At 41.4% G+C, this 16477-nt stretch overlaps 1 protein-coding gene across 2 annotated transcripts; it reads left to right on the top strand.

Moving 5' to 3' along the window:
• Positions 1–249: 249 nt before the first annotated feature.
• Positions 250–14681, top strand: KRT74 (keratin 74). Of its 2 annotated transcripts, XM_069101163.1 has the most exons (9): positions 250–1045; positions 1852–2066; positions 2708–2768; positions 3826–3921; positions 5017–5181; positions 6176–6301; positions 8552–8772; positions 9523–9557; positions 13496–14681. In XM_069101163.1, the coding sequence occupies exons 1-9, from the start codon at positions 578–580 to the stop codon at positions 13699–13701; spliced, it is 1593 nt and encodes a 530-aa protein (XP_068957264.1). In that variant the 5' UTR covers positions 250–577; the 3' UTR covers positions 13702–14681. The 2 variants fall into 2 exon arrangements, 1 of the variants encoding a protein (XP_068957264.1); XR_011170924.1 differs by lacking the exons at positions 250–1045; positions 1852–2066; positions 2708–2768; ... (3 more) ...; positions 8552–8772; positions 9523–9557 and adding an exon at positions 10076–10329 and having other exon boundaries at positions 13496–13632.
• Positions 14682–16477: the final 1796 nt, after the last annotated feature.

The following is a 16477-nucleotide window of genomic DNA, read 5'->3' as shown; positions in this document are numbered from 1 at the left end:
TGGCTGGGTCTGTAAGGTCCTTTCTATTTCAAACATTCTTGGTTAAAATATAGGGGAAATTAGATCTGGTGGAAGATGTCCCACCCCAAGGGAGGAAGGAGAATGTGACTGGGGGAAATTCCAGTAGAGTTGAAAGGAATGAATTTGGAGAGAGATGAAATCTTCCTGAGAGTGAACACAGAGATATCAAAAGAGTTCAAACAAGAAGGAGGCAGAGCTAGGAAAATAAATCCTGTAGATCTTTGGGGGATAACTCTTCTAATTCATAATTAGAGAGTACAGATAAACTGCAAATTAGACCACTGCAGCTTGCAAGGACAGCATATCCAGGTGTAGATTGGATGGGCTTTGTTGCTATAAAGGCTTTCGTTATCCCTGTTCAGCAAATTGTCCATCGCCCCCTGGCTCACTGGGAGGAGGCGAGGAGATAGAGGAGAGACGCCCTTTTCCGGCTGTGCTGGACCCGATCGGGATATAAGGAGATAGATATTCCAATTGTCCTGCTAATGTTGCTTGTTCTCAGCTCTCTTGGTTTCTGATAATCTCTTACTCTACAATCTCCATTCTTCCCTGCACCATGAGCCGGCAGCTGGGCCTGAAGTCTGGTGGTGAGAAGAGTGACTTCAGTGGATACTCTGCAATTTTGCCACGGAAAGTAGGGGGCAGTTCGTCTTCCTATCGGGCAGGGGTCAAAGGGGCTGGAACTAGTTTTGGCAGCCGAAGTCTCTACAGCCTAGGGGCCAGTCGTCGCATCCCTCTCAATATGACGGGGGGTATTCGAACAGGGGGTTATGGCTTTGGGCATGGGGCTGGGTATGGAGGGGCCAGGGCTACTGGTTTTGCAGGGAGTATCTTCGGCAGTGTGGCTCTGGGTTCTGTGTGCCCATCCCTGTGCCCACCGGGGGGCATACACCAGGTGACCATCAACAAGAGCCTCTTGGCTCCTCTCAATGTGGAGCTGGATCCTGAAATCCAGAAAGTGAGGACACAGGAGCGAGAACAGATCAAGGCTCTTAACAACAAGTTTGCCTCATTCATCGACAAGGTGAGCCTGTTAAGTCTCTGAGGTGAGGAAGGTGAAGTGGGGCTGGGAAAATGGGCAGTTATTCTTTCTTATATGGTTATATGATTGAGATTAGACAATGGCAAAGACTTCCTGATCTCAAGAAGGAGTAGACATGAAATGAGGTGAGATAATCAAATTAGTTTTTCTAGGAATTTTCCATAAAGAGTACATGAAGGCTAGCTCTGCCTTGAAAGGCAAGAAGGGGTTAAGGTGGGATGAATAAAATGACTTTGTAAGGGATGGGAATGATTTCTGGAGGACTTGTTGGCTTGTAACCTATGGGAAAAGGGTAAAGGAGACAGTAGTATTCAAAGGAAAATGACTTGCAATAATGTAGGAAAGATTAAAGTTAAACCTAAGAAAGGACTTCCTAACCATGATGATTTTGGGATATTTAAATCAGGTACCTGAGGGATTCTATTGAATATTTTTCTTCAGAAACCTTTCAACAGTTAATCAGGAAATATTTATAGGAAAGAGAATTGGACTTGTAGTCAGAAGTCCAGGTGATCTTGGACACACTTCCATGATTTTGCAAAATGGGGATATTATTAGGATCAAGTGAGACAATAAATGAATATAAAATATCACATAGATGGATATTGCTTTAATTACTTTGTGTGACTCTTCTTTATGGATTTTTTTAAATAAGAAAAGACAGAGGAAGGGAAAAGACGAAGAGGGCTCTTAATGTCAGCCTCAGCCCTAGCCCTGATCAGTACACAGAGAACTGTCATCTAGGTATCCAGCAATGGGCTTTCAGTAACTCTCCTGTTGGGTTCTAGGTGAGGTTCCTAGAACAGCAGAATCAGGTGCTAGAGACCAAGTGGAACCTGCTTCAGCAGCTGGATCTCAGCAATTGCAAGAAGAACTTAGAGCCCATCTTTGAGGGGCACATTGGCAACCTGAGGAGGCAGCTGGACACCTTGTCAGGGGACAAGGTGCGACTGGACTCAGAGCTGAGAAGCATGAGGGATTTGGTGGAGGACTTCAAGAAGAGGTGAGAAGACAGATAGCAGAGTGGACTTTTCCCTAGATAGCAAATACAACATACACCGAGATGTCTCTGGGGCATCTTGATCTTTGAGACTTTTTTAGAGGAAGGGGATAAGAATGGAAAGCTATGCCTAGATTCCATTTGGTGCCCTGGAGTTTGTAGGTCAAAATGTATGAAAATTTTAGTGATTTAATTTATATAATTCCAAACTGATGTCCAGAATGGTTATATTAATTAATGGGAACATCACCAATGCAGTAGGGCGACAAAACTTTTTTAAGAGTGTGTGCTGTATGCCAGGCACTATACTAGGTGCTAGGAATACAAAGATGAAATTAGATATAGTCCCTGCCATCAAGGGACTTATGGACGAACAGGAGAAAGAAAACACGCACACAGAGAAGTATGATGTAATAAGTATGATGGGGCAAAACAGAGATTCAGTGAGTAGTGCTAAGAAAAACTGAGAAAGAGATAGTGTTTCAATGGTATTCAGGGCATTTGCCTGACTGTGTATATGTGTGTGTGCATGCGTGTGTGTGTGTTTGTGTGTGCACATGATGCGATGTGATTAGGTTGTCTGGATCTATCCTTGAGGAGGTTTGGGGAAGATAAATGCATCCATTATGTCTCCCTGTCTGCAGGTATGAGATAGAAATTAATAGACGCACAGCGGCTGAGAATGAATTTGTTCTTCTCAAAAAGGTGAGGAGAATAGAAGGTCCAAGATGTCATGCAGTTTGCTGGGAAAAGTATTGGATTTGCAGTCAGGGTGCTGGACACTTATTATTTGTTAACTCTATGAAAGTCCCTTAATTTCTTTAGGCCTAGATTCCCTTAGATGCAAATTAAAAGGGTTGTACCAAATGATCTCTATAAAATTCTATGATTCATTAGAATCAAATGAGATAATATTTGTAAAGACCTTAGCACAGGGACTGGCACATAGTAGGCACTTAATACATGTTTATTCCCTTCCCTTGTAGATACCCTTCTAGATTTAAATCAAATGATTCTAGTTCGACTATATATCCATCCCAGGAGTCAATGCTCTGTTCAGGACTCTGTCCTGGGAACTGAGGGAAGGAAGGCAGAAGAAACCTCCTTTGCTCCAGAGGTATTCCCAGTTTGTTGGGGAAGATGAGGTTTAGAAACATTTGGAGCACAGACAAGCATGTGAAATGAAAAGAACTCTAGCTTGGGAATCAAAAATTTTAAGTCTATGCTGGCTTTCTGTGTGATAAGGAAAACCATGTAACACCTTGGTTTTCCCAACTCCAACATGGAAAGAATGAGACTAATCTTCTTCCCTTCCCCCCTTCCTGAGAAGATGCTTTTAAGCCTCAAAGATTTATAGAAAAGATAGAGATATAGAAAAAAGTGTTACACTACTACAAGTTTTGCTATCAATAAATATTTTTGTGGACAGTGTAATATTGAAAATTAAAGGGATAATAATAGATCACATTTCTATAGTTCAAGATTTCCTGATTATTTTCCCCACAATGACCACATACAGTAATTAGGGTAATAATTACTATTTCCATTTTGTAGATGAGAATACTAAAACTAATACTAAGAACCTTAGTGATCCCACCTAAGGTCATACAGCTGGTGACCACCAGACCTGGGACTTCAACCAGAAAATCAAGTCCAGTGACTTTTCTATATCACAAAGAAACAAACTAGCTCTGGAGCCAGGAAAATGGAAATTGGGAATGTGGGACATATTAACCGCAGGCTCTGTGTGGATTCTCCACAGGATGCTGATGCTGCCTATACTATCAAGGTAGAGCTACAGGCCAAGGTGGAATCTCTGGACAAGGAGATCAAGTACCTGAAATGCTTGTATGAGGCGGTAAGGACCCATGATGCTCTATTTTATCTCCCTATACTTCTGTCTTTTGTCCAACCAGGGACCATCAGAGGTAGGATTTATCTCCCAGTCATTCACCTGAAAAAAGTAAGCTATAGCAGGAGGGCTTCAGGATATAATGAGGGAAGGACTTCCCAATCAGAGCCATAACTAAGGTAGGGTGATCAGAACTTTACTCCAGGTACCATAATGAAAGAACACTGTCAATCCTTTAAATCCAGCTGCAACAGAATTTACTACCTAGTTAGCCAGAATACTTAGTTCAAATAGGAGGCTACCAGGTGGTAGCCTGGATGAGTTATTTCCTGGCTCCTTCAGTAGCATCCTGAAGCTAGTTATCTCATGAGGCAGTGTCCCCTCCACCCCACTCAACTTAGAGCTCAATTAACATTACTTGAACCAAAGGAGATTTGTGATACATACCATTGGTGCAAAAATTCCTTCAACAGATGATGAAGAGAGGCTTGAAATTCCTTTCTTTGGATAGCCTTACCCTATTGGGGTTGAGATGGCAGGGAGATGAACTCTGTAATGTCCCATCAGTTATGGGATTCTTGAATTTTGTAAGACTCTAGGAAATGCATTCTTCTGTTTCCTTTGTGTACTGCATGGTGCCTATGGTTTCTTTTTTATTCTTCTGACATCTACTTTGTTCGGTATATTTTTTTTTGGTTTTGGTTTTTGCTTTTTGTAGGAGGGAAGGCAGGGCAATTGGGGTTAAGTGACTTGTCCAAGTTCACACGGCTAGTAAGTGTTATGTTAAGTGTCTGAGGCTGGATTTGGACTCAGGTCCTCCTGACTCCAGGGCCAGTGCTCTATTCACTGAGCCACCTAGCCACCCCGACTATTTCTTTTCAATGAGATTTTCTCTTTCCATAGTAACATAGAAAGGAAGCTTTCCATCTCATGAGGTCCCATCCATATAGATTTCTGGCCTTACTTACTTGAAACCCACAGGTCCCAGCTCTGTGCCCACCTCCACTTTACCCCAAGCTGTAGGAAGACTATCCCAATGGGCCTGAGTAAGGAGGGCTGAGGGGATAGAGACCTAACACCATCTCCTTCCTACCTCCATAGGAGATTGCCCAGATCCAGACTCACGCCAGTGAAACCTCGGTCATCCTCTCCATGAACAATAACCGTGATCTGAACTTGGACAGCATCATTGATGAGGTCCGCGCTCAGTATGAGGATATTGCTTTAAAGAGCAAATCTGATGCTGAAAGCTTGTACCAGAGCAAGGTAAGCATCAGGCAGTGCCACGGGACAGAAAAAAGTCAGGAAAGGAATGAGGGATTGCCTCGAGCTGGAAGTTTGGGAAGGGGGCCATCAAAGAAGGAGGTGACCCCAGAGCTGGGCCTTGATGGAAGAGAAGCGTTTGAGGAGGCAGAGCTGTAGAGAGTATGGGAGACAGACCATGTGAATTCATAGAGGACGAAATAAAAGGAAAGATCTACTTGTAGTCCAAATCTGTTGGAATATAGTGTATGCAGAGGAATAATATGAAATAAATCTAGAAAGGGAGAGTGGAGCATGTTTTAGGGAGCCTTGAATGTCTTTACTTTATTTCAATGGGAAGCCACTGGAGGCAGATTCCTATTAATCCTTCAAGGTACTGACCCAGACAGTAAGACAAATTATCTCTCTGTCCTTTCCCAGGTTGTCTAGACACCTTTATTCTGGTGTCTTTCTGTGTGTGGCATTTTAGTTCACATCAGTGTAGAACAACATGGGGGCTATTCTTATCCCTTTAATTTCCATTGTTATCCCCCACAAAGAACATGTTAATTAATTTTTAAATCTGAGGCACACTTCGTGGGGACAAATGTGCCCAACACTGAAGACATCACAACTAAAGTACCAAAACAAGCCAACTTTATTTGGTACGTGTGTGTCCTTTGACCAGTCACTGAGCCTCAGTAAACATAAAAGGAAGGGATCAGACCAGACTTCACTGAGGCTCTACTATTTATAAACCCTGTTATCATCAGAGGCATTGTCACTACTGGAGAGCTTGTTGGGGGGCTCATGGCACTGGGCCCTACAATTTCCTTATGTAAAACAAATTGTTCTTTGTTTTTTTCCCCAGTGCACCTGTTTATTGATTTATTTTACATTGTTGAGAGGTGGGCAGTCTGTCCACTTCCTCCTCCCCTTGGAACATGCTAGAGAAGCCCACAGAGGGGTGAATCAGGGTCATGTCCATTCTTACTATCTCCTCTTTTTTGAAAATCAGATCCTGGAGCTACAGCTGGCTGCCGGCCAGCATGGGGATGACCTCAAACACATCAAGACCGAGATCTCTGAGCTGAACCGGCTCATCCAGAGGCTTCGCTCTGAGATAGGCAATGTGAAAAAGCAGGTGGGTTGAAACGGCCGCCTTCTGGCACCACAAAGAACAAAATGACCAAGGTGCAGTTGAAGTCCTTGGTGTTCAGGATCTGAGTCACAGTTTGGGGTTTCACCACTTACTACCTCCAGAACCCAGGCTTTGGCATCCTAGATTTCCTAATTCAGAATCACTACTTCACTCAGGTAAACTCATTTATTGCACTTGTACACACAGGTGCCCCTGACTACATGGTCCTCCATCCTCTCTCCAATGGTGTGCTGGTAAATGTTTAACAATTGACTTTCCAGTGGTATGCTGGTAAATGTTTAACAACTGGCTTTCCAAAAAAAAAAGTACACCTAACATCCTTTAAAAGCTTAATTTGCATTATGAACATTTTCTCTACCACTTTTTAATCTAGACTATCAATAAGACAATAAATCAAGCCCTTTTCTGAGGTGTAAATGCTCACACTGAAAATTAAACAATTGATTCTGAAGAACCCACCTGAGCAAGCTGCAGCCTGCCCTTTCCTCTGCTCACCCCTTTTGCTCATTTCTTTTCTGTGCCTGCTCCACACATCCCTCCTCCAGGGAGGCTTTATTGACCGCTTCACCACCTCCCATTCCCAAGCCGTGGGCTACCTTTTGAGAACTCTAGCTGCTGGATTCAGATCCCTGCGCTAGAGTGAAGCCCATAAGACTGGGAGTCTCCTGAATGCAAGGACTGTGATTCTCCCTCCCTGCTTTGAGATCTCAGCACAAGGCTCTTCATGGTGTGTGTGTGTGTGTGTGTGCATATGTATGTGCATGTGTGTATTGTGTGTCTATGTGTGTATGTATGTAGATGTGTGTATAGTGTGTGTGGGATTGCAACATATGTTGAACATATATGAATAGGAATTGTTTCATTCATTGTATCTATAACTCCAATACCTAGCTCAGTTCCTGGAATATAAGCTGAGCTTAATCAATAATTGCTGATTGATTGATGCACTACTGGGCTCTCCTTTATCATGATTATAGATATTCCATATTCCCAGAATGGGGAGAAACAAGACCAGACTTTCTATTTTCCACTTATCTCAACCTGTGTAATGGAAAGGGCACTAGATTTGGGATGAGAAGACCCGAGCTTAAATCTCAGCTCTGACTTTCTGGCTTTGTGAACTAAGAAAAGTCACTTAATCTCTGTGAAGTACTAGCTAGTATTTATATAGTATTGTAAAGTAAGCTAGTATTTATACAGCATTGTAAGGTACAAAGTACTTTACATATACTACCATGTGGTCCATACAACAACTCTGTGAAGCGTAGTTCCATCTTCCAGATGAAGAAACTGCAACTGAGGTAGGATTTGAACACAGGTCTTCCTGACGGAGTCTAACTCTTGCTACCTACCTACTCTTTGGTCCTCAGTTTCCTCATGTGTAAAGTGAGAATAACACTCGTAATCTCAGGAAGTGGTTACAAAAATGAAAGCATTACTTTTAAAGACAAAAACATTTTCTTTTTAATATTTCAATCAGTCATTTCATTATATACCAACTCCCAAGAATCCTCTGGTAGTTATAAAGAGAAACGGTCACATCAATTTAGCGACTCTATCTTTCAGCTTATGTAACATTCAGCACCCATAATCCTCCACTCCTCACTGCCATTCCCCATTTGGCCCCAGTGAGATGACGGCAGTGTATTTCATCGTCCAGACCAGGGGTTCATGGTTAGACTTCAGGGGATCCATGAACTTGGATGGGAAAATTGCATCTTTTTTGTTTGCTAACCTCAAATACAAATTTGGTGATTTCTTCAGATATTTTAAAGCAACTCTGAAAAGGGGTCTAGAGGCTTTAGCAGGCTTTCCAAGGTGGACCAGGACACATAAAGAAGGTTAAGAACCTCTGCACCAGGTCATTTTGATAGTTATATTGTAAGTTCCTCCATTAAATTGCAAGCTTCTTGAGGGGACGGGCTATCTTTTGCCCCTTTGTATTGTCCTGGTGCTTAGCACAGTGTCTGCCCCATTCTAGGTGCTTAATAAATGATTATTGATTGATTACATTTAATCTGTATCAAATAGCCCTTTAAAGTTGTTTTCATTTGCATTTTTGTGGTCATTATGTGTATTGTTCCCCTGGTTCTGCTTTTTTCTCTTTGCATCAGTTCATACAAGAAAGGAAAACATTTTTTAAGGCTTAAAGTGATATGGAAATGTGAGTTACTAATATTTCAGCTTTAAAATATTCACTGTACAATCATCTGACTTGTCTTTGGCCCACAGTGCTCCAACCTAGAGACAGCCATTGCAGATGCTGAGCAGAGGGGTGACTGTGCCCTGAAAGATGCCAGGGCCAAGCTGGATGAACTGGAGGGTGCCCTGCATGGAGCCAAGGAGGAGTTGGCCCGCCTGCTGAGGGACTATCAGGAACTGATGAGTACCAAACTTGCTCTGGATGTGGAGATCGCTACCTACAGGAAGCTTCTGGAGGGAGAGGAGTGCAGGTGAGATGGGCTTGAATGAACCAGAGGACAAGACCCTTGAAGATAATATGGAGAAAGGGGGAAGGAAGGAAGGAAGAATGGAAAGGAAGGGAGAAGGCATGGAAGAGAGGATAGATGGGAAAGAGGGAGGAGGGGAAGAAGGAGGTAAGGAAGGGTGGAACAAAGAAAGGAAGGGAAGGAAGGAAGAGGCATGGAAGAAAGGATGGATGAGAGAGAGGGAGGAAGGAAGGAAAGGAAGAAGAGAGAGAGGAAAGAAAGGGGGAAGGAAAGGAGGAAGGAAAAGAGGAAGAAGGATGAAAGGAGGGTAATAGGGGAGGAAGGAGAGAAGAAGGGGATGAAGGAGGTGAAAGAGAATGGAAGAAAAAAGGGATAAGGAAAGGAGAAGAAAAAAGAAAAGGAAGCATTTTTGGCCAATTAACTATCCAGGGGTGGGGAATCTACAGCCTTAAGGTTACATGTGGCCTGCTAGGTTCTCAAGTGGGCCCTTTGACTGAATTCAAACTTGACAGAAGGGAAACCACAAATTTCACAAATCCACAAAATCTCAAATTCACATATCCAAGGGGATTTGTTCTGTGAAGGCCTTAGAGGGGAAGGACTTAGAGGGTCACACGTGGCCACCCCTGAACTATACAGCAGTTTCCTGGCCTCCCTTGTGATATTTCTGAAAGTGTCATGACACCAAATTTGAACAAAATCTGGCTAGACACTTCTTGGAGTTTTACACTGTTCTAATGTTCTTTCCTACAGGATGTCTGGTGAGAACCCCTCCTCTGTGAGCATCTGTAAGTATTTGATTAGAAGATGTATGGGGCTCAGGGTTCTGGAGAGAAGCAAAAGTGACCACTAACAAATTTAAGAAAGTCCTTCTTCTGTGTGGGGCACTGTGTTTGGTGCTGGAGATCCAAAGATGAAATTAGACAGAGAAGCTGTCCTGACAGAGTTGAGGAGACTTGGGAACACTTCATCTTGTTATTCTTTCTAGACAGGACTGACTGTAGTCTATTTGCCTCCCTAGGTTTTTCTGAGAAAAGTTCTTTGTAAATTGTAAAGCCTCCCCAAAAGGCAAGCTGTTGTCAGTGCTGCTCCAAGTGACCTGTGATTTTGCGAACATGGGCATCCCTCTCTCAGTGATTCAGAGCCTAAAGTCTCTGTGTCTGAGGGACAGATCTCCTTGAGTAGCAAGCCATCATCACCCTCTGGTGGTGAACTCGGTCCACAGTGTGTCACTGAATCCACCCTGTTTAGGAGGGCCTGCCAGAACTTGTATGCCACTGGCAAGGACCCAGGCTTAACTGCACACACACCATAAAGAAGGATGAGCAGGCCCCTTTTCCCCACCTTGGACATGTGATTTCATTGGTGTAGGTAATTCCCACGGATGAAACTCCCTCTACCAATGTGGGTGAGCAACTACTTGTGCAACACATAGTTTTTTAGAGAATATTCCTAGAGTATTAAAAGAAGAAAGGAAATAAACATTTATTAAATACCTATTATGTGCTAGGCATTGTACTAAGCACTTTATAAATATTATCTCCTCAACAACCTTGGAAGGTAAGTGTTGTTATTATTTTTTCCATTTTACAGTTGGGGAAACTAAGGCAAGCAGAGATGAAGTGACAGACAAGTATCTGAGGCTGGATTTTAGCTCAGGTCTTCCTGACTCCGGTCCCACTGTTCTATCCAATACATTACCTTACTTATTTAGGGTCACATAGTCAGTATGTTGTTAGGATCTTTCAGACCTTTCTGACTCTGAGGCCAGTTTTCTCTCTCCATCATCACTGCTGTCTATCTCATTATTGCCCTTTTTTATGGGATTCGGATGGGAAAAGTTATAGGACAAGTTGTTACCTGTTATTATTCGTTTATATTTAACATTTTGTGCCCTACTGTGCAGATGGGTAAAATGACTATTTCTTGTCTTTGAATAAGAATATTAGGGTATAGGTTTACACTCTACAGACTTAATGAAAGCACCTTTGAGACAGCACCAGTAAATGATGGAAGAACAAGACTGACATGCATCTTGTCCTGTTGCCACCTGTTTTTAATTTCTTCCTATGAATCTCTATACTTTGAAGGCCTTTCATCCTGTGTAATTTGGAGATTATGGGTCTTCAGTATGGCAACCTCCATTAAAATCCTTATTTTTAAATTTTAATAGATCAAACATATCCAGGAGGTTGAGGGCATCAATTCTGCTTGCACTGATGTTCCATTTTCAATACAATTTATTTGTTGATTTCTCAAGGACATTTCAAAGTTTCTTTTTGTAGGTTGGGGATAGCCATCCGTGACTTTATAAAGAATATTGAGCACCTGCTATAGAATTTCAGTAACTTGACTGGGTCCTTTTAGACATAAGGTGTCTATGTTTTCTTGTAGTTTCTACCACTTCACTGAATGATCCTCATCAGTCAGTGGATCTGGACTGCTTTAAGATAATGTTTCTATAATTTCTGATAACAGTCACCTAATTCTGAATTACCCTTACAAACCCCTCTATTTCTAGAAACTCTAAGTTACTATTATCATACAAAAATTCTATTCATCCTTTTGATGAAGTTCACATAGAAATGGTCTCAGGTGGGGCGGCCAGGTGGCTCAGCGAGTAAGAGCACCGGCTCCAGTGTTGGGATGACCTGGGGATCAAATCCAGGCTCAGATACTTAGCACCACATGCAGAAATAACTGGCCGTGTAACCTTGAGCAAGTTACTTAACCCCGATTGCTTAAAAAAAAAAGAAATGGTCTCAGGGCCAATCAGTATCCTTAGGATAGTGATTTTATATTTTTATAGCTTATAAATATATTTAATATTTACCACCATATTTAATTTTTACATTTCTTTTATAATTAATGTTCTATAGACTATTGAATGAATGGATTAAATAACTGCTTTATGCAGTTACATAAGAATATCAGGATGTAAGCTAATCCTTTATAGGACTCATTGAAAGCATCTCTGGCACAACTCAATCAATCAATAAACATTTATTAAGCTCCTCCTATGTGCTAGGCACTTTATTAAGCACTGGAGATGCAAAAAAAGAAACAAAAACCAGTCCCTGCCCTCAAGAGGCTTATACTTTAGAGGGGCAGAAAACATGCAAAAAAAATATATGCAAGGCAAGCTATATACAGGATAAATAGGAAGTAATTAACAGAGGAAAAGCACTAGAATTAAGAAAGGTTTGGGAAGGTTTCTAGTAAAAAAGGGATTTTAGTTGGGTCTTAAAAGACGCTAGGAAGCTCAATAGGTGGAGGGAGTAGGGAAAGTGATTCAGGTATGGAGAGCAGACAGAGAAAGTAACAGGAGTTGAGAGATAAGGGGTCTTGTGTGTGGAATGGCAACAAAGCCAATGTCACTGGATCAAAAAGTACCTGTTGGGACATAAGGTCAGAAGAAGACTGGAAAGGGAGGAGGGGGTTAGGTTTTGAACATCAAACAGAGCGTCTTGCATTTGATCCTGGAGGCAATAGGGAGCCACTGCAGTTTATTGAAGAGGGGGGTGACATGATCAAACCTGTATTTTAGGAAAATCCCTTTAGTGACTGAATGGAGGATGAATTGGAGTAGAAAGAGACATGAGGCAGGCAGACCCCCCTAATGCAACAGCAGGCTATTGCAATAGTACAAATTCGAGGTGATGAACTCTAGAAAGAAGCCTAGATGATGGGGATATATGTGTGGATATGTATATGTATCTATGTATGTATGTATTTACAGGTATGTGTATATACATATACATATATACACATGCATACAAATATATGTGTATATACATATACACACATATTCCTGTTCCCTTCAATATATGTGTATATACATATATATGCAAATATATGTGTATATACATATTCACACACATATATTCCTGTTCCCTTCTGGTTTTGAATTCCTCTGTTAGACCTTTTTCTTTTTTAAGATTTTTATTCCTTCTATGTAGTTTGGGATCAATTCTTTTGAGAACGACTATTAAAAACATCGTTCTTAAGTTTTTACCTGGACAATCGAGAGCAATTATTTGGTCTGTATCTGCTGCCAACAGTTTATTAGCTGATTTTATCGAGGATTTTTTGAGGTATACATTTGTAGTATGTCTGTCATCAATGAAAAATAGTGAGGCCTTATCTTACTAGGTATTCAGAGGGTGCCAATCTTTGATGGCTTGCAGTAATGTGTTTCATAGTTTCTCCCGATGGCCTGTATAATCTACATTGATCACGAAGTCCTGGCTCTTTTAAGGATAACTTTTTCTGTAATTTCTAGTGGCACCGACCTGATCCTCATCTGCCTTCATAAAGCCTTCTATTTCCACAAGTGAATTTGCATAACTCAGATATTTATTTGTTTGATATTTTTTAACCAATATATTGTTGTATGAGCTCATATGGATGTTGCACATGGAGGACCCTTTGATTCCACTGCTGTTGCTGTGTGGCTGCTATCACTCTTACTCTGTGATGATTGATTCAAAAAAAAGGTCCAGAGCAGAAAATTCCACAGCTTCCCATCATTTCCTTCTCTTTATGATTGGAAAGTTTAGCTTCACTTCTAGTCAAAAGCCCTTTGGTTGCTGCAAATGAATCTCTTTCTCTTAAGGAAATAAAAGCTAGTAAACTTGCCTTTTTTCTCACCTTCTGTTGCCTACGCAGAATCCCTTCTTGGTTTTGCTGTTTGTCACATGGTCTTTTTTTGGTTTTGTCTTCACAGCTGTGATCAGTAGTGGCAGCGGGAGTAGCTATGGCTACCGACCCAGTTCAATCAGTGCCAGCTACGGTAGTGGCATTAGGTCAAGCACTTCTAGCAGTGCCCGAAGTGTTGAAACCAAGACCAAAGGGGAAGGACTGGGTGACCTCAAGAAATCCCTGACCAAGACCCCCTCAGCCAGCTCCCCGGCCAAGAAAACTACCCGATAAACTTTCTGGCCCCATTCATCATGGCACTGTGGAAGAAGATGATTTTTGCCCGCAGCCTGAAGATGATACTGACCTTGATTGCTGCCCTCCTAAAATACCCATGACTCCCAAGTCTCTAGAGTGTCCAGATTCAACTCTGGCCCCTCCACATTGTGGTCTATCATGATTCCAAATTGTTATCAATACAAATATCTCCCCTTTGACTTTTTTTCTTTTTACTCCTCTAAAGACTTCAGTCCTGAAGTCAGCCTTTAAAAGTAAAACGTATAATTGCATTCTCTGTCCTAAGAAAGATCTGAAGAAGGCACATGCTTGGGAAGAAAGAAGGACAATTGTATGCAGGTAGAAGCTTAGTCACTGTTTGAGAGAATGCTGCCCTTCCCTAGCATGAAGGAGGGAGCAGTGGGGTAACCAGGGAAGTCAGATAGTTTCCTGACTCCTTATGGGTCAAATCCTCACAGCGTAATTAACTTGTTATTGGTTGTAAAGGGCTATGATTTCTCAGCCCATCAGATATCATTGCCACAAAGCCCATCAGATCATTGCCACAAAGCCCAGTCCAAAAGAACTTTGGCCTTTCTCTTCTTTTTCTTTATCCTTTCCCCTTAATACAAGTGAATGGAGAGCTGATCAGTGGCCTCAGCAACTTTGGCAACACTCAGTAGATCAGGTCATCTCAAGGGTCTCTGGGTCTGTGATTTTTGCCCTTTGATTTCCTCTTCAGGATCATCTCCCTCAGTAGCTCTTGATCTCTCAATGCTTTTTTGCTTCTAGAGAAAGCCACAAGCTGTGTTCAGTGAATAGAATTTTCTCCTTTGGCCACTGGACAATAACGCCCAGACCCGAGCAGCCTTAGTTTTCTGTGTAAATAGTCCCAAATAACTAGCATGCTGTTTGCTTGTTGTCACTCTTTGCTTGTTGTTGATGGTTCTAAGTTATAGCTGCTGTATATCAAATAAACTGCGCTAGAGTAATTTCAATGGGGTTCTCTGTTTTCAATTAGCCCAACACCTCATCAAACTTTATGAATAATTCACCTAAAAGGGCTCAGAAGTTTCCCAAATTCTTTCCTCATAACAAGTCTGTAAGATGGGGAGTGAAGGTATTATCTCAGTCTGATAGATAAGAAGACCAAGATTAAGAAAAATTATGTGATTTGCCCCCAGAGTCATGGAGGTTAAGTTAGAGGTTACGTTAGAGCTGGTGTCAAAGTGTGCTCATGTGGTTTTGTCCTGGGGACCAGGACAGGTGAGAGTCAGGGTGGAGGGGAAGGTTTCATAAAAAGGAAGAAATAAAGTCCTTGTTTTGGGGGAGCCCCCAGTATCATGGCGGGGGGGGGGGAAGGAATATGTCCAGACATAAACACACATCCATTATTATGGCACAAAGTGAGGGAAACATAGCAGTGTAGCTTGGAGATATTGCAGATTTGGCTCTAGACCACTACAATAAGGTGAATATTTCAATGAAGTGAGTTGCATGAATTTTTGGGTTTCCCAGTACATATAAAAGTTATGTTTATACTCTATTATAGTCTATTAAGTGTACAATAGTATTATGTAAAAATATGTGCATACCTTAATTAAAAATACTTTATTGCTAAAAAATGCTAACCATCACCTGAGCCTTCAGGGAGTCATAATCATTTTGCTGGTTGAAGTTGAAGGTTGCCTTGAAGTTGAAGGCTGTTGATTGACCAGGGTGGTGCTTGCTGAATTTGGTTGTGCAATTTCTTAAAATAAGACAATGATCAAGTTTGCCACATAGACTGACCCTTTCACTTGAACACTTAGAGGTCAGTGTAGTGTTGTAAATTAACTTAATTTCAATATTGTGTATCTCAAGAAATAAAAAGGTCCAAGGAGAGGGAGAGAGATGGGAAAAGGCTGGTCAGAGAAGCATTCAGAACACATACAACATTCATAAATTAAGTTCACTATCTTACATGGGTCTGGTTTAGTGGCACCCCAAAACAATTACAATGGTAACATCGAAGGTCACTGATCACAGGTCAGATAGGATAATCATGAAAAAGTTTGAAATATTGTGAGAATTACCAAAACGTAACACAGAGACACATGAACACATGCTTTGTTGAGGCACAACACAGAATTGCCCCAAACCTTCAATTTGTAAAAAATGCAGCATCTGCAAAGCTCAATTAAGTGAAAAGCAATAAAGTGAGGTGTGCCTATACAATTACATCTATATGCAGTTGTAAAATTATACATACTTACAATTATGAAATATATATAATTATAATATATAATTGTTGCTGTTCCGTTTTGTCTGACTTCACGAACCCATGGACACTAATGCTGTTCATGGGTTTTCCTTCTCCAGTGGATTAAGGCAAACAGGTTAAGTGGCTTACCCAGGGTCACACAGTTAATAAGGGTCTGAGAATGGATTTGAACTCATGTTTTCTTGATCCCAGACCTCTATCCACTGAACCATCTAGCTGCCTCCATATTATATCTATAACATAATATATACATAAAATATATACATATTTGTATACACACATAATTATAGAATTATAGCAGCTCACAGTTGGAAAGGACCTCTGATGTTCAATGAGGTCGTGATGTAGTGCAAAGACATTTGTATTTGGAGCCAGAGGGCTTGGGCTGAAATTTTGCTCCAGCATTTGCTCCCCAAGTGTGATCTTTATTAAGTCACTCCATCTCAGTTTCCTCATTTATAAAATGATGAGATGGGACCAGATGACCTAGAGCTCCCTTCTGGCACCTTCCGTATGGTTCAAGGATCCTGT

This window comes from Petaurus breviceps, unplaced genomic scaffold (assembly GCF_028583685.1).
Source record: "Petaurus breviceps papuanus isolate PSGF00001 unplaced genomic scaffold, PetGlider_PUasm1.0 454, whole genome shotgun sequence".
Lineage (NCBI taxonomy): Eukaryota > Metazoa > Chordata > Mammalia > Diprotodontia > Petauridae > Petaurus > Petaurus breviceps.
This window is presented reverse-complemented; position numbering and strand designations above follow the sequence as displayed.